This window comes from Pezoporus occidentalis, unplaced genomic scaffold, assembly GCF_034315485.1.
Source record: "Pezoporus occidentalis ecotype Australia unplaced genomic scaffold, CSIRO_AGI_Poc_V1 ctg25, whole genome shotgun sequence".
In the NCBI taxonomy this organism is placed as follows: Eukaryota; Metazoa; Chordata; class Aves; order Psittaciformes; family Psittacidae; genus Pezoporus; species Pezoporus occidentalis.
The window spans coordinates 761,551-785,330 of record NW_026914394.1 but is presented as its reverse complement, the minus strand read 5'-3'; the positions used below and the strand labels follow the sequence as shown (position 1 = coordinate 785,330).

The window sequence follows — 23,780 nt, the reverse complement described above, 5'->3', positions numbered from 1 at the left end:
TGAACATTACATCATGTTTTCAAGCCCAAAATATGACATGACACAGTACACCATAGGCCAAACTGAATCCACTTGTGGTAACAAACACCACTGGAGCTACACATCATGGCTTGGATAGGCAGGTGACAATCAAACCGATGCATGCAAACCACATTCCCAAGTGGGTGAATGGAGAGTTACCCAACCCCAGGAATAAGCCAGCTGCCACAGCTGAGATACAGATTAGGCAAGGAGTAGGTGTCTGCAGCCAAGGGCAGGGTGGTACATGCACATCCCTCACTAGCCAGAGCAATGAAATGACTTGCAGTTCTCCAAATCTCATTTCCTCCACAGGATTCATTCCTGTCTCTGGGGTTTTTGGGATCAAGAGCACAGGGTCACTCTAATTTCATGCTACCAGTCAAGCAGCAGTCTAGTGAGGAAAATAGCTGGTTTCCTATTTGATTCCATGCTTTTCACACGAGGTTGAACGTTGAACAGTTTCTGGAAATTAGAAACAACCTCTGGGAACCCTGGTCACCTCAAGAACAGCAGGTACAGTAACTCAGCTGCTCAACCTTTAGACATCAGCAAACTAATTTACTAATTTGGCTTTTTTTCCTCTGGGCTGAAAGAAAAACCCCTTTAGCAGCAGCCCTCTTCAAATACACTTGCCAAACACATTTAAATGATAGGTAGCACATAAAAGATGATGTTTTGAAGATGTCATTTCATTTGCAGGAAAATCTAAAGATTGCAGCTTGAATTTGCCAACCCAGAGTCTTAGATGTGGTGCAGCAGCGTAGGAAAAACAGCAGAACAGAAGGAAAAATGTGAATTTGCTCTCGTAACAGACAACTCATAAATTCCAACAGCAGAGTGGCTTCAGAAGACCATTATGATAACTTATTCCCTGAAATGAACAGTAACAGCTACCCAAAAGGTGCGTGTGGATCAATGAAATAAGCAGCAAGATGCATGGTAGTCCCCTGTAAATAAAAGGCAGGTTATACTTCAAAACCTGAGCAATAACACCCTTAATAAATGTTCCAAATCTTCCTTACATGTATTATATTTTTGCACAAATTAGCCTAAGGGAGAGGGAATACTGGCAGGAATAAAGCCCACAGCTTAGACAGCTCATTCATCTTTCGCATTACTTAATTCTGGTTTTTCAAGGCCACGAAGCACATTACTGATCCACCCCATGTGTCAAAAAGCCTGCCCAGCACTGAACAGCCATCCAAAATAATGGGAGCAACTGTTCAACATTCTTTCATTTTGCCAGAGCGCACCAGTTTCAGAAATGTTAAGTCAAAAGGTCACGTTCTACAGCATTCTGGAGAACGCAGCAAAGGGAGTCATCGTGGAGACGCACAGGACTGCAGCTGGAACGCTATTGTTAGAAACTGCTCTTCAAATGACTCTGTCTTGACTTGCACCAAAAATTCCTTCAAGACTGGGCATGCAACAATCACAAGGAAACTGTCACAGCTGCTAAAAATGCCAAGAGCATGACAAATACACAAATCCTGGCTTATTTGCTCCCTTGCTGGCTTGCACTAATATTACTCTATGATTAAGTCAGTTGTCATTTCTCCTATACACACATCTACTCCTTAAAAGGTTGCTCCTGAAAGAATTGACAGCTGACATTGAGGCTACCTGACCATCCATTTATTTATAAAACTCTTTAGTCAGTCTTTAATGAATTTTAAACTGAATAATCAAGTCCAGCATCATTTTGGTGAGTTTCGGTCAATACGCTCTGGAATGCACTGTTGGAGACAATGTCCAACATTGCGGCTGAAACAAGAAAAGGTACTTGGTCAGCTCAATATTATCAGCAGCAGCAGATACCTCGCAACAGTCCAAAGGTCCAAAGGGTTCTGTTTATTCTGTCAGGCTGGTTTCTCACCAACCCCCCAACCTGTGAAGCATTTGGAAGCAGACAGGCAGAAATTAAGTTCTGGTGGTTGTTTTTGAGAGGCACGCTGCAGGTCTCCAATTGCTTTGCAATTGTTAGGCTAAGACTTTTGATACATCAACAGAATTTTATCTTTATAATTGCAAACTAATTTAGATAAGAAGAAAATCTCTGTCAGAGCAGTCTCCCTGGATGGCCTGGCAACCCCTGAGATAAGTCCAAGTTTCCCAGTAATAGCAGTCTGGAAGAAAGTTCTAGGGAAGAGAAACCTTCTCATTCTTCAAAAAGCCTGAACAGTGGAGGTGCCTCCCATCCTCCCCTAAAGCTGCAGCAAGTCCATTCCACATACGTCATGTGAAAACACTCTCAGAAATGGAAAGCATAAGCAATCAATTTTAAAGATATTTAGTAATTAGTCCTAAAAGGAATTCCAAGCGCATAAAGCTCCCTTGCCTTCATCTAGTTTATGACTGATAGCATCTGTAACCTCACGAGGCATCCATTAAGTTCAGCAGTTAATTACATCTGCTCTGACTGGACATTATTTACAGAACAAGGAGATGTAATTTTTCATTGCTTAGCTAATCTACATGAGGCACTTCAGTTTACCCCTCTCAAATCACTGCTGCCCAACCCAAGCAGGGAAGGACGGACAGGAAAAGGGTTTTCTCATTGCTTTTTGCAAAGGAAGAGTTAAAGGCCATCATCCACTTAATGAAGAAATCCACAGGCTGAGCACCATGTGAAAACTTGGAATAAGCAGATGCCAGCCAGGATTTACATCTTTGTAAGCAGACACCAGAATCTGAACTTCTCTTTTTGGCCTCAAAAGTGAATGGTCTCTGATGCTGCTTATGTCTGCTGGGCTCCAAACTGCAGCCAAACTGAACTGTAAAACCTTGACAGAAGTGATGAAAGAAAGGGCTCTGGTGCTTCATTCCCAGACAATAAATATTTTTTACAACAAAAGCAAATAACCACAGAAAGTTTACATTTGTATTATGTGTACAGGAAGACATTCATTCCTCAAAATACAAGGGATGTAAATCACACTTAGTGTGACTCAAAGTATTTCTACAACTCCCTTTTTATAATTAGTTCTGGAAAACAATATTTTCAGTGAAAAACAAACATTAAATTGAAACGTGCTCTCCTATCCTCTCTTTCACACGTACTTTCAAACAGGTGTTTTATTTGCTTATTTAAACTAACCACAAAGACACACACAAAAAGAAGGGGGGCAATTCAACGGTCCTCTCTGTTTTGGCAAGTTATAAGTGTAAGAACCACCAACCTTACCCTAATTTTAGAATTATAATCTTGGACTATCTTAATTTCAAGGTAACACCACTGCTTGCCATGTTGACATGTGAGAGTGCTCTGAGGTGGAATCCACATGGGGAAAGTGGTGCTAGGCCAAACCCAAGGGGAATTTACAGATCAAGTGTGGTGAGAGTTTCATACTGGTGTATGTAAAACAATCTTCAGGCTTAGAGAGGAAGCAGAACACATCTCAAGAAAGCAACATCTATTGCCTTCAAAATGAAAGACAACAGAGCTGGGAGCCATAAGCACTGACTGACCTCATTCCTGGGCATGTTTTTAAAGAACTACATCCAGTCCTGTTCTTCAGGTATATCATAAATTGCCCAAATGACAAGTGAACTAAGGTTTCTGGATCAGTAAGATTTCTCATATGAAAAAGCATGTGATACCATCTAAACATCTTTCATAGATTTATTTCTGAACAACCTTACATTTAATGCAGTTGGATAATTCAGACTTACTTGGTGCCAAGAGATCTGTTTCAGAGTAAAGGAAAATTCACCCCCAATTAAAGTACTGGTAAAATACAGGCACTCACTCCCAAAGCACAGATTTGAGAAACTGCAGACTGTGCCTAATGACTTTTAGTACTGATGGGCGATTAGTGTGCTCTGTAATGGACTGACAGAAACAGCTGATTCTATTACAAGGACATGTTCTGGCTAAGATTTTCTTTCTGTTGCATTTAAATTATAAATATGAGCTCTCTTGAAAATATACGAAGACAAAAGATATTAATCAATCTCTAAAACTTCTGTCTTCTGTCCTTTACCATACTTCAAATTAGAACAAACACTGACTTCATCACCAGGAAAAGCCTCTCAAGTACTCAGGACTGTCTGTACCATCATTATTTTTCCATACCATCAAGCACACAGTTCTCTTCATCCTCTACATCTTTTGGAAGAAACTGCAAGGTTTTTTCCATTCGGGTGCTGGCTTCAAAGGTAGATTTTGAGGTATATTCCAATTAGTTCTTACGGGTACAGAAGAAATTTCTGAAGTTGATGAACGATGTGCAAATCCATCAGAAATCATCACTGATGAGTCCTCCAAAGAGGATTTGGGAGGGGGCTCTTCCTGAACCTGAGAGATCTCACAAGGACTAGTCTAATCAATGACCTTGTTCACACTTCCTGGTTCAATTCCATGCACGGTTAAAGCATTCAGCTTCTGGGAATCAAAAGTCTTTAATACAGTACTTTTAACTCAAAGTCTTTACCGTACTACAGGAGAACTGGAACACCAGACCAAAGTCCATGTTTCTCCAACACACACTTTATAAAACCTACAAAAGTTATAGATACTGGAAAGGAGAAGCAGCACGTCAAGTGTAAACCACACAACAGGCAAATTTTTAGGACATCAAAACAATCAAGTACAGAAGTGGTGCAAGCACCTATAAACCTCTGTACAAGCTTCCTCACTGATGTTTTTTAAATGTGGTTCCAATCTTTTTTTGCCTATCTCACTCCAGTAACAATCAACCCTGGTTCAATAGCTTTTCTCAGGGTAGAATTTATAATTTTGGTGTCCTTTCCATAGATGTTAGAGGACATTCTATACAAAGGGTATTTGTTGCAGATGTTATAACACTTAACTTCCGTGATGCTCACGAGTGAGAAAGAAATTCTTATGAGAGTTTGCACAGACCATTTTGCATTTTTGAGAGGGACCAAACTACAAATTATAAAAAGATAAAAAGTTCACTGACCATCTGTGAAGAGATAACCTAAATGGGTTTCAAAGAAACACCCTAGATTTAACTTTCTAATGGCAACCCCCTTCCTATATGCTCTTTGGTGCAAGTTGTCTTCTCCATAAGAAAATCCTTGGTTTATTTTTTTATTAGATGTTTAACTCATTAATCCACATTCAGACATTAATGTTTTCTCCCAGCCTATGCTACAACACCGTATTGGTGCTCACCAAATTCTCCTGAGGGAAGTGCAACGTCAGCAGCCAGAAACAAGGATTATTAAAAGAATTAAAGTGTTCCTGTAAAATCATTCACTGCATACACAAAAACTGAATTAAGTTTGTTCATTCTCCTCTAAATTTATATTCTATGATAAACGATATTTTTTCATGTCAATAGAAGTTTAGAAATTGATAAAATAGTTCCAACATATTCTGACTGCAACAAGTTCAAAACTTTTTAATGTATTTTCAATTTCTCACAAACTAGAAGTGAAGGGAGGAAAAGGAAAGATGGAGATTCCATCTTTCCATTTAAATTGGGTTCCACTTAGATCCTATTCTTGGGCCTAAAACATTACACCAAATTCACCACTGCATTTTAAGCATTTCAGTTTACGTAAGAGGACAGATACATCTTCAGACAGAAACTTTAAGGATTTAAGGGTTTATTTTTAATGCAGACTTTGCTGAATTCACAATTTTAACATCAGAAAGCAAAACCACCATCTGGTCCAGAAATTACAGATGACTGGATTAGGAGATTTAAGTGACATACGTAATCCCAGTGCAGCTTCTGGGGTTACTGCAGATTTACATATATGCTAAGTTACAGACTTAACACCTTAAATGGTCTTTTCTCACTTATATGATTAAAAAAGCAAGTCACAGGTAACATTCATGAGGGTTTTTTTCACTGTTATTAACTCACCACTATCCTCTTAAACAAGACTATGATTTTTTTTCGCCCATCATTTATTTTCATACAAGTATTTATCTTTGAAACAAACTATAACATCAGCTTGACATTTATCTAAGAAAAATACTGAGGTGGCTCACGCAGAGACAAGAACTATCAGAGGTTTGGCCAAAAAAATACATGTCTTGAGAGAAAAAGCAGGTTTTCAGATGCAAGTCTGCTGCCTTACTAGGAGATGAGCCCCTGGGAAAGTGCGCTGCTCTGTTAACATGCTGTTGGAATATTTTTCAGCTGGAGGTAAAGCGACTGTACTCATACTCCCACCCACACCTGAAGCTGTGAGAAGCTAGTCAGCATTTACGCCTGGGCTGCTTAAACTGCAGTGTACAACTTGCTTAACAAAAAATTAAAATCAATAGACATTATGCCTAGTTATTTAAAAATCGATAGATGTTATAGATGACTAAAATATTCTTTTCATTTTCCCAATATGCTAATTGAATATTTATAAGCCTCTCTACCCAAGTTTAATATTAAATGCAGATGTAACCAGAGAATTTAAATGTGTGTTGAATCTAGAAACCTGTACTGTAAAACCCGGAAATAATTATTAGCAAGATACCTACTGAACAGTGCTAAACCTTATTTTTAGTCTTAGTATTTCAAGTTTTGCCAGTTTCAGTATGCTTAAATACCCTGTTCAGTCCTAGACAGCTTATGAACAGGATATGGAACTGATAAAGCAAATGACTGACAAAAAAGATAGTATTTCAAAACAATACAGGGACCTCGCTGCACAAATTTCCATTAATTTCAATGGAAAAAGTGGGAAATTAAGTCCATTGTACTGTCTGAAAATCTCTACCTGTGGTTTCCTTCATACCTAACAGGCTTTCGCCTTCATAGTTTCAGGTATTCATATCAAGGTAAGTCTCTGGAGCCTGAGAAATGCAGGGAGCAAGAAAGGCTCAAAAAGCCAAGGGCAAATAAATGATATAACAGGAAAATAAGGGAAAAGGGAAATTAATCTGCCTAGAATTCCAGTTACCTGCCATGTGCAGTACTGAGCAATGGAGCAAAACAGAACTTACAAGTGCTTCCACATTAATTCTAGAAGCCTAAAAAAACAAAACAGAAGTATATTTGGCATCAAATAACCATCCTCTGTAATGGGCATCCCACACACCTACCCACAGGAGGATAACCTACGGGATAGTGTTGTCAGTATCTATTTTTCAGGAATGATGGATTAAGATGCATGGGCAGGGAAGTGGCTCTCCACATGTTTACCAGGATAAAAATATGACAGAAAAAAAGAATCATGGAATCTCTTTGGGCAGGAATTCCAGTCTGTAACAGCAAAAAATACAGTTCCATGACTATGCTACCAACTCTTAGGTCCAGGACAGTGACAATAATCAGGAAACATTAAGTAAGGTTAGGGAAGCTGCAAAGTTAAGACACGTCATGAGAATAGATTTCAGCCATCCAGACCGACTGGGCCAGTGCCTTATTAGGATAAGCAACAGAGAGAATATTTTGGAGGTAATGAAATACTTTTTTCCTGGAAGACCAGTCTAAACAAAAAGCAGAGATGCTATTTTGGATTTGTATCCAGTCTGCTACCTTCTTTTTAATCTTTCATGCTCACAGCATGATTCTTTCTTGACTGTGGTGCATTCCTCCTGGGCAGATGCATTCAGTACCAAAAGGCTGATCAGCTCCCATCACACCTAATCGCTTCCTTTTGCACCATTATGTCATTCTCACCTGGGGACTGCTAATCTCTTGTCTATCAATTCCAACACATGGAGCTGGTGGGTATTTCACAGAACATTATCACAGAAATCTTTTATTTCAATGTTCCACTTGGCAACCTGAAGGCAGCCTCGAGAGTATCCCTCCTCGACCACCCTCCATCAGAAATACATTTAACTGCATTTACTAACAGAATCCCACCGTCACTATCAGCTTCCCTTTATCCTCAGGGATCACCCCTGCTGCAAGAGTCTCCCCAGTACAGAAGGATACCATGACATCAGCTGGAAGGCAGTCTTTCCCAAAGATTGGGTCCCTGCTTCCCAGCAGGTTTCCCTTTTCCTAAACTACACATCCTCATCCATAGCACAGAGGCTGCGACAGTTCAGATGGGAAAACCCTATTATGTCTCTGTAGGTCGTATCTATGAGATACCTTTACTAAATTGGTCCATTTCAGCTACTTTCAGCTTAAAAGAGCAAAACCTATTCTTAGTGCTGGGAGCTCCCTGAACCACATGCACATGTTAAAGACCTGCGCCCTGACTACATTACCATGTTACGCATTCTCTGCAATACTGGAGAACCCTTCACTTAGATGCTAGATTTTTACTTGTATCTTACGTTTAAAACGTGTTAGGTATTAGAAGCTAATACTAGTTAAGCTTCTACAGTAAGTGATTATGATTACTTTCTTCCCACCATATTCTACTTCTATTAAGCAAATTACAAATAGGTTAGATACAACCAAAAGCACATTTGGTTTGCTGTCGGGTTTCTGTGTCGGTTTGGGGGGTTTTTTACACTGATTTTAGGCATTCTCTCTCTTCACTGAAGACAACAGTTTTGTTGTCCCCTCTTCACTTTACAAAGTAGAAAATTCTACAACTTGCACTCCTGCAGCTCTGAATAGGCTAGGAATTCTCAGTATCCCATATGCTCAGACAGAAACCTGGGTATTTTTTAGGCATGGGAAACATCTTACAGAAGTAAAAACAAAACAAAAAAAAAAGCAGAAATATCACAATTTTATTAGAGCAAAATGTTAGATGGGAGACCATAAGATTTTCCAATAACTCCAGCATACAGCATATTAGTAGATACTGCGTTAGACCAAATTGCATAAAACCCCTTGCAGTGTGAGGAATTTATTAGGTGAGTGGTCAACACAATGCCAGAATCAATATACACAAAACTACCTACTCATAAACTCATGCAACACCAAATTAGTACTAATTTCAGAAAGGACAGGGAGAAACTATGACGGCGAATCGAAGACAATGTACAGCTGTAATCTGGAGAAAAAGGCAAATAAACTGTTAGGCAGCATCAAGAACAGGATGGAACATAATATGGAAATTATTATAATGCCATTAGCTCAATCAGGAGCACATCAGCAGCTATGATGCCATGTCTGGTTCTAGTCATGTCACTCCTAAGACAAATCCCAGACTCACAGCCGAGACAGCTTGCTACTATTCTTAAAATTCATTTTCCTATGTAATACATACTTGAGCCTAAAACTAGAAAAAGCTCCCAAAGACCAACTTAAGGAACAAGTTTTCAGAAGACAGGAAATAACTTGTCCTTCTAGCCGAAAGAGAGGTAGCTTCAAAGCCCTGCAAGTATGACAGCAGAGGCACTGAGCAGCGTCTTTCATAGTTCAGCAAGGAGCATCTCCATAGCTCATCTAAAAGAAATGAATATTCAAATTCAGACTCCAGCAGAAGTAGTCTTTAGCTGCAGTGAGGCCAGTCTCTTGGACCCACTGAGTAAAATTCAAGTGAGAATTTCCATGGAAGGAAAGCTACTCGGAACAAAGGACAACACTGGCAAAAGAATGATACAAATGGATGCATGTAGAAGTGCTGGAAATGGAAATCAAAAGGTTCTCATTTTCAGAAGACCACGTTTCTAAAACAGTAGCAATACAGATTATGAAGTAATGACATTCTCTGTGTTCCTAAAGAGGTACAATTGGACAATGTCTATACATTATTCATATGTGTGCACACGCATATGTATATGACTAGACACACAAAGAAATTCTGTTTTCTTGGGATAAATGGAAAGCTCACACATTTTCATTTGTACATGAGAGAACTTCAAAGACACCAGAAGAACAAATTTTGCTCCAATGCATTGACGCAGCACAGACTGTAGTATTATTTGTAACACCTTCTTTTACAACCAACTTGGCATCTTTGGAAAACTAAAGGCTTAAAAGCCACAGGTTTCTGGAATGCATTTTCTAGACGTGCAATTTATGGAGGCATTCAAAACCAGCCTTCAACATATATATAGCAGGGAAGCTGTGAAAGCTTAGCCCAAGAGGAATTTTCCTAATCTGCTTAAGGACAGGATTTTTTTAGTGGCAACGTGGCTGCTGCTCTGTGCCTGTGTTTCTCTGCACTAAGCCTGTTTGCTTTTTGTTTTCTGCTTAGTTTGATTCTCTGGGCAGGATTAATTGTTTTTTGCTTTTTTGCCCTGATGGTAGGATCACTTTATTGTCTGATTTTACGGCTGCCACTGCTGTTTCCTATGGGGACACTTTTTTGTTTGTTTTGTGGCTCATCTTCAGTGGATCCCCTCTAGTTTCACACAGGATTTTTGGCTTTCTACTCCAGCCTCTTAGTACACTGCACTACAAGCTACCTCATGAGAAGTTAGCTGCAGACTATCAGCCTCAAATTTCAGCAAGAAAGACCTGTCTGCTGCTGATACACTGAGGTCTCAGCTGAAATACTTTTTAAACCACAACTGTGTTGTTTGGGATGGATGGAGCTAAAGTCACCACCACAAGAGGATGCACTCCAGGAGCAGGAATCAAACTGCTGCAGAAGACACTGTGGATCAGGATTTTTTTCCAGGAGAAGAAAGAGCTACCAAGAATCCAAAGGTTTTCTCATCTGCCTTTCATCCCAGCAACTATCGTGAGCTGTCATTTCAGCTTTCACCCTTGAAAAAGAAATGAGCACCTTTATGCTAATCAATGAAAGTATTTACTTTCATTTTGACTTGGTTATTAAATTTCATATACTTATGATATGGACTTTGGAAACACACCAGTAGATTAATCTCCGCCATTAATACTGCAATAAAAGGAGAGTGACAGCTCTCTCCTGATCAACTTCCGTAGATGAAGACGCAAGCTTTATGCACTGAGACAGGATTATTTTGGATCCTCTAACAGTGATTGCTGGCAGCGTTGTTCATGCATCAGCATCTTGGATTACTTGTAAAAATTAAAATTTTATGTACTTTGGAAGAAGTTCGACTTTGTGCACTGCCAGAGGACAAAGGGAGTCGATCTGGCTGTTCTTTCAGTATTAGTTTGTCATTACGTCTTGTGAACAGAACCTCCCATGTCAAAAAATCAATTTCTTGTAAAATTGTATCACTGGTGGGCAGGTTTTCCCAATTTTGTCCTCTGCAATATTCTTCTCTGTTGGAAGTTCAAATCGTATTTAGTAAATGTTCTTATTCAATATTTTGCTGTCAGTGGACTTCTAATCTCTTACCCCTAACAAGGAATCACTACAATAATCCTAGTGGCATACTGGCTGCCCTCACTAACTGCAATAAAGTTCTTCCCATTGTTTTGAGATTGTCCTTGAAGAGCAGCATAAATGGTCTTGTTTGACAGTTACTTCTCAAACTGCCTGCAAACCAGGCCGTGGTCAAATTATTGCAAGTGATCAGGTAAGGACAGGACACAAAGCTGCCACATCCCAGTCAGATGCAGTAGCTGGCCACATGCACAGCTACAAGTCCGTTACAAGCCTTACTTACATTACCTTCGTTAACTTTCTTAACACTAGCCTGCTCTGGTGAATTCATTTGATGTTGAAAGCTGACTTCTATTTGTTCTGGGGTTGGAATTCCATCAAATTTGCAGCTATGTCTTTAATCATCCGGACCAAAATAGCATAGATGAATTTTTACCTGGATCAAAAATAGGAGACCTTATTCACATTAGTAATGTTACTGCTTTTCCACTAATGTTAGTACTTCTGTTTGTACTTTTCTCATTGTGCTAATACATTGTCCCCTTATGACAGTTCTACTTCATATATAGTAAGTCCTGTGGAATTAGGTCTATTGTTCGATAAATGTTCTATTTCTTACTTGATACTCGTATTTTTAGCTTAAAATTTCCATGAGCTGATCTCCATGTTCTGATTTTATTTCTGCAAGACTACTGATATAGCTATTACATGAGTTCTTTAAGGAATTATGATTCACGTTCTGATATCTCTTACACTAGTTAATGTGTCAAAATAAATAGTAGAAAAATCCTTTTTTAATGCAAAAGAATACCTGCATGGTTATTGCACAAATCTTTATCAACTGAAATACCATTTGAAGATTTCCATTCCAAAGCAATTACCACTCCTGCAGAACAAAGCAGCTGATAAAACAGGGGGCAACAAGATCAGTACTTAATCCATTATCACATCCCAGTAATGCTAATCTAGGTGTAAGATTAATTTAGACTTCAAACATATTAAAGCAGTAAAATAAGATTTGCTTCCAGAAATGTTCAAAAGAGAATATCCATATGATCAGAATCCACATTTACTGCAGCCTTTCATTCATAACATGCATTTGAAACCAAGTCTCTGATGAAAAATAATACAGATGGTCTATGGAAACATTTACAAGACCAAACATGGATTTTAATATGGGAAATAAAATTTAACCATTAATCAGATCTTCTTCTCTGACAGGGCAACTAAAAAACAAGGAACATATTTCCAGAGCAATCCCTTCAGTATTCCTCTCATACAAACTTACACGATGATTTGGATGTGGCATTCTATTTGTTCCCATCTAGGAGTTTCCCATTCATTTTAGTTCTATGTTTTTCCCTAAGAACTTGACAGCTACTTGATAATTCAATTCTAAAAACATTTGGTTTAGGCTGCCTGATTTTAGCAGTTGAGTGTATTATTTCTAGAGTCATTTTTCCCCAAACACAACAATTCAATAACCTATCAGCTTATTTCACAGTGGTAATGGTGAATAACCTCTAAGTACTGTTAAATCTAAAGTTAACTGCTTTCAAATTTGCTAGGTTTTCATTTTGGTTTCACTGGCTTTGATTCCTGCTCAGTTTATAAAGGCAAACACTGCTTAGAAGATTCTGATCTTTTTTCATTTGAGATTTCAAAGTGCTCAATTTACCTGCCATTGAGCCAAGAACTCATTTCAGTGTAACAAGAGAATCATCACTGTGTATAAAGACTCAGGTGTGAAGGCACTGAGAGACTCTGGTCTTAAGTATCCTTCTGGGTTCTTACAATTTCAACAGCTTTCCTCATGGCTTTTTTCCTCAAGGCCTTCCTACCTCCTTAATTTTCCATTGCTTAACAGAGCTCTAATATCACCCAGCCAGTACTGAAAAACGGGTTGAAGCACGTAACTATTTTTTAACGTTACATACATTAGAAGACCAAAGTCTTGTTTGCTATCATCTTAAGAGTCTCATATGCCAAAATCTAGGTCAAAATATTATGATCTTTAGTTATTTTGACTCCTTTGTCTACGCTTTCCAGGTACAAGTCTTCAAGATGCCCTTTGTTTGGAAAAATCTTTACTCCATTCAAGGAATTAAGCACAGTCTTTTGCTACAACTTAAAACATATTTACAGATATTTTAATACTTTGTCTGCATCCTTTTTCATCCTCTGTTTCCATGTGGCTTTTGGCCGTTTCAAAGCACTTCAGGACTACACAAATACTAAACGGAAGATTGGGGGGGGGGGAGCAATAATTATTTAACAGTAAAGTGAATGTTATTTCAAACAGATCGAAAAAGATATCATGTCCAATTCTGTCAGTTTGTATCGCTGAAAGACTTGTGAGAGGCTAGAACAATATTTTAAGAGAGGCACATTAGGTAAAAGTCCATATTGCTCAAACTGTTCCAAGACACTGTGGGGAAAAAACAATTTTTAGCCACACCACCAATTATCAGTCACTATCTGTTACACTAACAAAAGGATTTTATTCTGGTTTTGCTCTTTTAAAATTAACACATATCCAAGACAAAAGTGGCACAGAATGTGGGACATGGCTGACGTTTAAGAACGAATCCCCATTCTTTTCAGGAGTTAAGTGTTTCCCCCCCTGTATTTGTGTAGCAGAATACAGTCGCTAAACCTGCTTGTCACACAAATAGGAATTTCATTGTTTTGAGAGCTCTATTTGAACTGACTCAGCATCTCAAACTGTTAGACCACTTGCAGCTTTCACATACAATTTAGGTCACCCATCCTTCCCGATCCTAACAGCAACTTGTTCCACACAAGACTGTATATTTATGCCAGTCATTGGTACATAAAAACAAACCACATTGATTTCTTCCTTTCTCTAAAATAAAGACAAATCAAGCAGTTCCATAAAAACACTCAGCGAAGAACCAAAAGTTGAGCCTACGTACAAAGGCAGCCTATTTTTATTTTTACTGCTAAATAGTTTGCTGTATTAATTTCTCTCTGTAGAAGAGCAGGGGGGCTCTTGAAATACCGAAAGGTATTATTCTAATGCTTTCTCAAATCTCCCTCATAGGAGTTTGGAAGCACTAATTCTTCACCAAGAATACTTGGGGAGAAATTGAGTGTGCTAGACTGGGGGGGGGGGGGAAGTAAATGCAGCCATTCCATTTAAAACATCATGTCTCCTCTAAAGAGGTCAGGTTTCATTTGCACAATGCACCCTGCTGCCATTAATTTAGCAGCCCTCTAATCAAGCTCGCTTACTGAAAGAAAAGTAGAGAATATTGAAATCATTGTTGTTAAACTCCATGGTTTTCAGAAAACAGAAGAAATTTAAGCCTCCTTTCGAGTCCCATTATACAACATGCACAGTTCTGTGAAGTCGTGTGACTTCACTTGCAGGACAACTAAGACCTGCACACTGTCTGAAAGATAAATGAGGAATAACAAAGGGAGGCAAAGCCCTCTTGTGAGAAGGCTTTGATTTGCCTACAATTGGAAATTTTTGTAAGTTCAAAAGTAAAATACAAAGTAGCTGTTTCTCAAAATACTTCTCCCCCGATACTAGTGATCAGCACGAAGAAATTATTTTCAAGAACCCAAGACATCAATACTAGACTGCTTTCTTTAAAATATCAGTGTCTATGTTTGTCTCGACAACAAATCCATTTTACTTCAGCAAGAAAGTAGGACACCTGAGGATTAAGTGAACAAAAGCCATACACCAACCTCCTAAACCATACAAAAACACCGTTTCTGCTTGAAAGGTGAAGTTAGTAAAATGTTTGTTAGCGTTATACTATCTGCCAAAAAAAAAACCAACTCACAAGCAAGGAATGGAAATCACTTCATCCAGTAAATCACCTAGTAAAGACCAAGAGAACTACTGCCTCTCAAAAAGAACTCAAAAACGGAAGGAAGTTACACATGACACAGTAACCAGACCAACCTTCCCTGAAGTCATCCCAACTTCACCTCAAATCATAGAATCACAGAATAGTTAGGGTTGGAAAGGACCTTGAGATCATCAAGTTCCAGCCCCCTTTTTAACAGAAAAAAATACTGTTATCTTGTGTTACACAAACACTACACAAAGAGACGGAATTATCTGTGCAAGTACTGCAAGGCAAGTTCTACTCCAGCCCCCTCTCATTCCACTGCCTTTAATTTTACGCAAGTTACACTAGGCCTAGCTTTAAAGAAATCATTACTTTCAAAAAGTATGAGTTAAGTACATGGAGATTGGCAGCTCCCAGCAACAGCACATGAAGCGCCTCTCAGCTCCCCGTTTAGCCAGGTAACTGGCTACAAACGCCTTCTCATTGCTATCAAAAAGAAGGAATTCTCTTACAGTACCATTTTTAGGTAACACGTTTCACCAAGACTGCTGCAATCTTTAGAGCTAGGCAAGGTACAAGCTATTTCTCTTGATTCATGGTAAATCAATATTATGTTTCCAGCAGCACACAACTAAATTACATCTACTGCATCTGCTGCTGAAAGCTACATAGAGGGGCATGGGTTTTCTTTAGTATTTCATTTTTATAAGTCCCAATGGTACTACATTGCATTCTGTGTTATATTATGCCTTAACAGAAATGATTTTACTATATCACTCCATCATCTGTCTAAACTTAATCAAGCACAACATTGCTTTCTGAAAGTCTACAGTAGTCGCGTGTCCCTAAGGGGCTTTCTTCATGGTAGCCACTTTGGAAGAAAAATATCAGCTCAGGACTGTCAAACTATCAAAATTTATAAAGAGACATTCACCAGCACACAGCAAAACTGTCCCAAATCATACAGTTGCTAAAAAGTCTTTAACATTTGCCCATTTCAATACAACAGGTTTTGGATGCTATATCATAAATATATGATATATATATTTTTATATATATAAATCTTCTCAGACACGAAGTGCAACAGAACTGCCAGATTTAAATTTGTCCCACTGAGTTTTAAGGGCCTGCCAAAACAGTCAACAAGCTAAGAACAGGAAGCTGCATGACATCTACATTTAAAAAAGCAAAAGAAAAAAGCTAGAAAAACAAACAGTAAATGACTGGAGACCATTAGAGAGAATAAACTGTCAACCCAAAGCTTTGCAATCCTCGTACCAATCTGAAATGTAAAATCACTCATGGCCCTGCTCAAGTCATCTCCAGTCTTTCTCTTTCCCTTACCTCAACACAATCCATTCCTCTGGCCTCTAAGTTTATCCTCATTGATTATCGTTTCTAACATCCTAATGCCCTCCCAACAGGCACCCAACAATTAGCCCCCAAGGTGGAATCTCCAGCCAATACACATTCCTGCACCTTGGCCAAAATGTTCATTACAATTGCTGAAATAAAGCTGAAGTACTCACGGTGTTCCAGAGGAGATCCCAACATACACCTAAAGACAAAAAGCAGCGTAACATCGGAGATGCTTCATAACAGTTTGAGGGCCACAGATTTGCTGGGAAGGAGACGAACATGGGTTTGGCTTGTTCTGTTTCAAACTTATGTAGCCTAGAGTCATTGCCAGCATGTACAAGCTACAGCTCACAGAACAAATGGAGCAGAAAGGACCTTATTCACAGACTACACTAACCTACCCCTATGACATCTGATATGATTTCATTTTTTTGGCTGCCAATACAAGCGACATTTATTAGCCTATGCTGATATAAAACAAGTGATAAATGTCAAAGTCAATTAATATTTCCATATTTTGAAGAAAGTAATTTAAAAGTAATTATATCAGGTTACAGTTGCTTAAGCTATGCCATACAATAGGCAATAATTATATTCATCCTTATTCTGAACACGGTTTTATCACACTAACATCCAAGAGCTTTGGAAAGAGAAACTTTCGGCTACAAAAGCATCTGTTGTGCTAAAACAATTTGATTTAAAAGGAGCATTGCTATTAGCAAAATGAGTCATTTATAGATTTGACCAAAGACAGGTTAAAAAAAAGTTGAACCACTTTCCATCCAGAGAATTATTTGTTTGCATTCATAGACAAAGTGCTGCTAACTTCAAAGCCCTTATTTTAATGATACATAGCTCATGTCCAAAGAGAAACAATACAAAATCATCAATGCAATTATTCATTTAAGAAAGAAAAAATTCATTAAAAGGATGGCAATGACTATCTCAGGATATCTTCTGCATAGAAAGTGGAAGACTTAAACTCTTTATCCACTATATCATTAAAAGCCTGCAGTAGAACACTTCACCCGGATGCCCACAGCAGAACACATGCCCAGAAAGTGGAAAAGTGAACCTTATTAGCTTCAGACAATAATAAAATTGATATGGAAGAGCAGTTAAGGACAGTGAGGCTGAATGTTAGAAAAAAGACCATCAAAACCTGAAACAACTTAGTACGTTTTATTGGATGTTGATCATTAGAGCAAAAAGAGAAATTCTGAAGTTTAATCATATAGAAGCATGTGTGTAAGCTGTCATGTATTATGTATTTATGTTATAGTATATGATAATTGAATTCAGCAAAATCAGCTTTCTAAGACAGAGTAAACAAGACTAGCAAATACAAATTAACAGAGGCATAACCTACCTGTCTTTCTTCTAGGCTCTCAGCCACAAAACTGTGAAATGGGATTTGTAGTAAACCTTCCAAAAGGAGATAATGATTTAAAGCTCATAGTCAAGTTTAAGGAACTCTGTGCTGCATTATTTACACTGTAAATACAGTGTTTTCACAAGATATAGGGAAAGTAAAAATGTGTATTTTAAAGCATACTGGGCTATAGCAAACCTAGTCTAATAAATCATTTCTGTACCTCTTGAATTCCCTGTATTTTTTAGGTGGCTTTTATTTTGTTTACCCATTTCTTTCAAATGCTATAGCCAGGCCAGAAGTTATACTACTCAACCTGTATGATAATTAAGAAAAATCTTCAACTAGCAGAAACATGAACATTCAGATAGCAAAATTTTAATCAGCGCACCAAAGCCAACCCCATTTCTTTGATTCCTGAAAGACTATGTAAACTTTAAACAGTTTGTTCCTGTAAGAGTAAAAGCAACTAAAGTGTATCCATAGATTTGGAATTTCAAAGTATACCCACACAGTTGAACACAAACTACAGGGAATACCTGAACTGCCTTGGATGCGAAGAGAAATAGTTGTATTTGCACGCTGCTCTGGTGGGCAGAAACTCTATGTTGCTCATGGAGCTGCTGAACAAGGAATCCAGATACCGGCATCTCACTGGCACGCTAAGTAGATTTAATATCATATACTGTAGAGAATAACACAAAACCACCACAGACATTTTGCACAGCCGCACTTTGGGATCTACAAATTACTCTGTATTTTTTAATAGTAGCTTCTAGAAAATTTAAGAACCTGAGTGTACACAAGTCCATGGGACCTGATGAAATCCATCCGCGGGTCCTGAAGGAGCAGGCAAATGAAGTTGCTAAGACACTGTCCATCATATTTGAAAGATCATGGCAGTCAGGTGAAGTTCCCGATGACTGGAAAAAAGGGAAATATAACCCCCATTTTCAAGAAGGGGAAAATGGATGGCCCAGGGAATTACAGAGCAGTCAGTCTCACCTCTGTGCCTGGCAAAATCTTGGAGCAGGTTCTCCTGGAAGGCATGCTAAGGCACATGAAAATCAACAAGGTGCTTGGTGACAGCCAGCATGGCTTCACTAAGGGGAAATCCTGCCTGGCCAATTTGGTGGCCTTCTATGATGGGGCTACGGAACTGATGGACAGGGGTAGAACAGTTCATGTCATCTACCTGGACTTGTGTAAAGCGTTCGACACTGTCCCACACGACATCCTTGTCTCTAAATTGGAGAGACATCAATTTGATGGATGGACCACTCGGTGGATAAAGAACTGGCTGGATGGCTGCACACAAAGAGTTGTGGTCAATGGCTCAATGTCCGGCTGGAGACAAACGAGTGGTGTCCCTTGTGGTCTTGTTTAACATCTTTGTCGCTGACATGGACAGTGGGATTGAGTGCGCCCTCAGCAAGTTTGCCGATGACACCTGTCCTGGGTTCAGCAGTAGCAGTCATTTTTCCCCTTCTTGGTAGCTGGTGCAGTGCAGTGTTTTGACTTTCAGCTCGGGAACAGAGCTGATAACAAGTGATGTTTTGGTTTGGCCAAGGACTTTGTGAGCCTCATGCTCTGCCAGGGAGGAGGGGAGGCCAGGAGGAAGCGGAGACAGGACACCTGACCCAAACTAACCAAAGAGGTATTCCATACCACAGCACGTCATGCCCAGGATGTAACTGGGAGTTAGCCGGAAGGGCTGGGAGACTGCAGGGTTGGAGGAGGTATCGGTCAGAGCTTGGTCGGGCTGGGGGGGGCGAGTTATCGGTCGGCTGGTGGTGAGATGATGTATTCTCTTCCCTTGTTATTACCTTTATCATTATTATCATTGGTGGTAGCAGTAGTGATTTGTGTTATACCTTAGTTACTAAACTGTTCTTATCAACCCGTGGGAGTTGCATGCTTTTCGATTCTCCTCTCCGTCCCTCCGAGAGCAGGGGGAGGGCAAGAAAAGGGGGGGAAGTGAGCGAACGAATTACCTGACTGGGTTTAAACCACAACAACACCAAGCTGTGTGGTTCGGTTGATACGCTGGAGGGAAGGAATGCCATCCAGAGGGACCTTGACACGCTTGTGAGGTGGGCTGATGCCAACCTCATGAAGTTTAACCATGCCAAGTGCAAGGTCCTACACCTGGGTCGGAGCAATCCCAGGCACAGCTACAGGTTGGGCAGAGAAGAGATTCAGAGCAGCCCTGAGGAGAAGGACTTGGGGGTGTTGGTTGATGAGAAAATGAACATGAGCCGGCATTGCACGCTTGCAGCCAAGAAAGCCAACTGTATCCTGGGCTGCATCAAAAGGAGCGTGACCAGAAGGTCGAAGGAGGTGATCCTGCCCCTCTACTCTGCTCTTGTGAGACCTCACTTGGATTATTGTGTGCAGTTCTGGTGTCCTCAACATAAAAAGGACACAGAACTGTTGGAACAAGCCCAGAGGAGGGCCACGAGGATGATCAGGGGACTGGAGCACCTCCCGTATGAAGACAGGCTGAGAAAGTTGGGCTGTTCAGCCTGGAGAAGAGAAGGCTGCGTGGAGACCTCATAGCAGCCTTCCAGTATCTGAAGGGGGCCTATAGGGATGCTCGGGAGGGACTCTTCATTAGGGACTGTAGTGACAGGACAAGGAGTAACGTGTTAAAACTTAAAAGGGGAAGTTTAGATTGGATGTAAGGAAGAAGTTCTTCACTGTGAGGGTGGTGAAGCACTAGAATGGGTTGCCCAGGGAGGCTGTGAAAGCTCCATCCCTGGCAGTGTTCAAGGCCAGGTTGGACAGAGCCCTGGGTGACATGGTTTAGTGCGAGGTGTCCCTGCCCATGGCAGGGGGGTTGGAACTGGATGATCTTAAGGTCCTTTCCAACCCTAACTGTTCTATGATTCTAAAATTCAAGAACAACCAACTTTCAAAAGCCTATCTTGTCCTGTTCCCAAATATGGTAAAATCACGTATCCTCTTCAACTCCCATGAATACTAATGCCTTGGGTAAAGCAATTTAATACAAAATAAAGGCAGAACAACTGCTAAATCGTATGGGAAATACTGCTACATATTTACAACTGACTTTAAATGTCTCTTGACATTTTTGAGAGCCTTTTCTAGGTGTTACCAAAATACTGCAACTCATAATGTACTTTTGACACTTACCTGACTCGTGGCCAAATAAGAATATAGTCAAATAAGAATAAGAAATATTCTGAATGCCAAGATACTTCACATTTATCCCTTGAAAATATGAGAGGACTACTGCCCCCAGTCAATACCGACAGCTTTTTAAAACTAGATTTTCATTTTACGTGTTTTAATTAGGTTTCCTTTTACAAAATCCACTACCTTTCAATGCATTACAGAAACTGAAGAGGCAACCATAATCAGCAGAACTGACAGGAAAATAGAAAGTGCTCCAACCAATTTCAACTTCTAGGCTGATGACATAAGCCTGGAAGCAAAATACATGCTGCCTCACTGCAGGACATTTCTTCTCATTAAAGAGGTAAGTGGGTCTGTGCAAGCAGTGAAGACTATTAAAGATAAGCAGATTAAACACTAGTCTTGCAGCATGGTAGCAGCACATTACATTGCTAGGCTGGAGAAGTATGTTTCCTTTTAAGATCTGGGATTTCCAGCATTAAGCAAGTACAAAATGAAGCGTTATTAACACAAGTGAAACACCCCAAGCGGCTAATGGTGAGGAAAAAAAGAAACAAAAGCCACTCTGTACACAGCAACCCCCATAACTATCAGCAGAAGCAAAACCTGTTCATCGTGTCCTCCTGGCAACGAGCAAGTTTATCAAGCAGACCCTTTCAAGCCAATGGGGGGGGGAGATATTACTGTTCATGTTTGGGAAGCCCTTTGTCCAGCATCTAGTGAGACTCGGATGCACATACACACAACCATTCATCCATGCAGTCTCGAGCTAACAAACCTTCCTTCCTGAAGCAGCAGAGCTAATCACTGGCATTTTTATCATTTCTCACAGGCTGAAAATAAAAAGTTTAGCTCGGCTACACAAGCTTTCACAAAGTCCTTACTGACAAACTGAAAGCACTTACTTAAGCATAACTATAGTAAATTATCAGACCAATTTAACAATACCCCAAAGACACAGCCAAATGCTGTCTTTTCTGCATGAGCAAACCATTTAACCTTTTCTCCTTGTCCATATTCCAAGGACTTCTTATTCTGACAGGGATTCACATCTTTCCCTTGGTATTTTTTCTAATGTGTTCAAAGTGAATGCCAGAAGCATATGTTCCCTCCACCCAGTTCCATTTCCCATTCCATTGCAAAGTGCACCGCAAACACCAATCTTAAATTAAAGCTGCATGAAAGCCCACCTGCCACACAGCCACCAAAACTCAATGATGCTCCGTATCTCTCTGAGCATGAATCTTCAATCCTACAATGAGATGTAGTATACTCATACACATCATAATAATCCATTTTCCTATAATATATGGCATCCAAGAACAAGATCATAATGGACTCGTACAAAACTTCATGATTTGTTTCCACAGACTGAATTTAGCCAAAACAAGGTGTTTAGGACCCATCTAGTTAATGAACTCTAGCAACTATTCATCTGCAGTCAGTGTTCAATCTTCATTCTCCTCACTCAAGTCCCTTCAGAGACTCCACCTGAGCCAAAGACAGCTCACACGGTTCAGCTAATTTGGACACCCACCAACCAACCTGTGTGTAACAGCAAGTTCATTTGGCCTTCACCACTGTGCTAACACTAACACAGATCCCTCTCCTTCTGTCAGCTGCTAATTTTCACAGAAGCTGAAGAATCCAGACTATCTTATCAACATCTTCTCCAGTCCAAATTTTAATTTCAGGTGTCAAAAATTTACTGCGAGAACAAGAACCAAACCCGAGTAGAAAATCTTGGGTTTTTTCAAAGTTAGCCTGAAAATACAACTTTTCAAACTAGTATTTTTGAAAGAAAACCAGCATGCAGTATCCAGTATCCCAAGATAAATCTACAATTTCAGTACATGCATAAATCATTATCTTCTTGTACCACCACCTCTTCTTGAGGTGTCAATGTAACTGGTGACCGCCTAAATCATCACTGCTGGAAGCCCTTCAGCAGGCATCTGAGCTGTGGATTTGGTTGTGTTCCTGGTAACTCTGTAAGCAGCATAAAATAAGCCTTTTTAATGCAAAGAATCTAAATCAGAAAGAAAGTGTCATTATGTTCCATGGGGGATTTGTTTTCTCTTTTGGAGTTTTGAATTCCTCAAGTAACTATAATGACAGGTCTAACTACAGGAAAATGCCTTATATTAGTCCAGACTTCAAACGTGAAACTTTACACCCAAGTTCTAACATTATCTTCCAGATATAATTTCCATAACTCAGAGAAATATCTACGTTTCTCTAAGCATCATTTCAATAATATTGCTTCCTTTCTAAAGAACATTTTAAGTTTGAACTATCAAATCAGACCTGTCAGCTTTGCTTTGATATAAACATAACACTGTCATTCCTCTGTGTCTTAAGAACAGAGCAAAGTCCTTACTCCATGTACACATGTGAACACTACAGGTATTTACAGGAAGCCAGCATATGCACCAGCGTTTCATTTAAGAGAAATATTACCCAATTTGTACTATTACTCCAAGATTTTAGAAGAATACTATTTAAAACAAATCCAAAGTTTGAGGAAAAATGCTCAAACTTTTTAATCTCAATTTTTGAGGGTTTTTTCTCCTTTGTTTCTTTTAAACACCACAGGTATCCCAAAAGGATATAAATCTCCAGTATAGAAGAGGAACCAATCCCCTTAAAAACCAGAACATCCTCCTTCATTTTCAGCATACTTCCCATTGTCTCCCACCAAGACTCAAGCACAAAGACAATTACATAGTCCAGACCAAACCCCAAACCAAGACAGCCAACATCCCTGGGCAGACCAAGTTTTGCCTGTGGAACCCTGAAGTGAGGATCTGGAGGGAGACTAAAGGTGAGTGCAGAGTAACTGAAAGTTATCAGATAGTTTGCACAGCTCAGCACAGCACTACAAGACAAGTATGTCAAGAAAAACGCACCACACTTCATAGGTGTAAAGATGAGAGGAATCTCTA

The 23,780-nt window shown here is 39.5% G+C and overlaps 1 protein-coding gene across 16 annotated transcripts in view; it reads right to left on the bottom strand.

The window, feature by feature from the left end:
• Window positions 1–23,780, bottom strand: part of MAST2 (microtubule associated serine/threonine kinase 2) — a 214,996-nt gene that overhangs the window by 118,026 nt on the left and 73,190 nt on the right. The window contains exon 2 of one of the 16 annotated variants that reach the window (XM_062622992.1): window positions 11,399–11,551. The exons of 13 other annotated variants lie outside the window; for them this stretch is intronic. In XM_062622992.1, coding sequence (XP_062478976.1) covers window positions 11,399–11,446 — 48 coding nt within the window. In that variant the 5' untranslated portion in view covers window positions 11,447–11,551. Of the gene's footprint in view, window positions 1–11,398; window positions 11,552–17,309; window positions 17,461–23,780 lie in introns of those variants that run through there. 2 more of the 16 variants (XM_062622995.1, XM_062622996.1) reach the window with 2 other exon arrangements.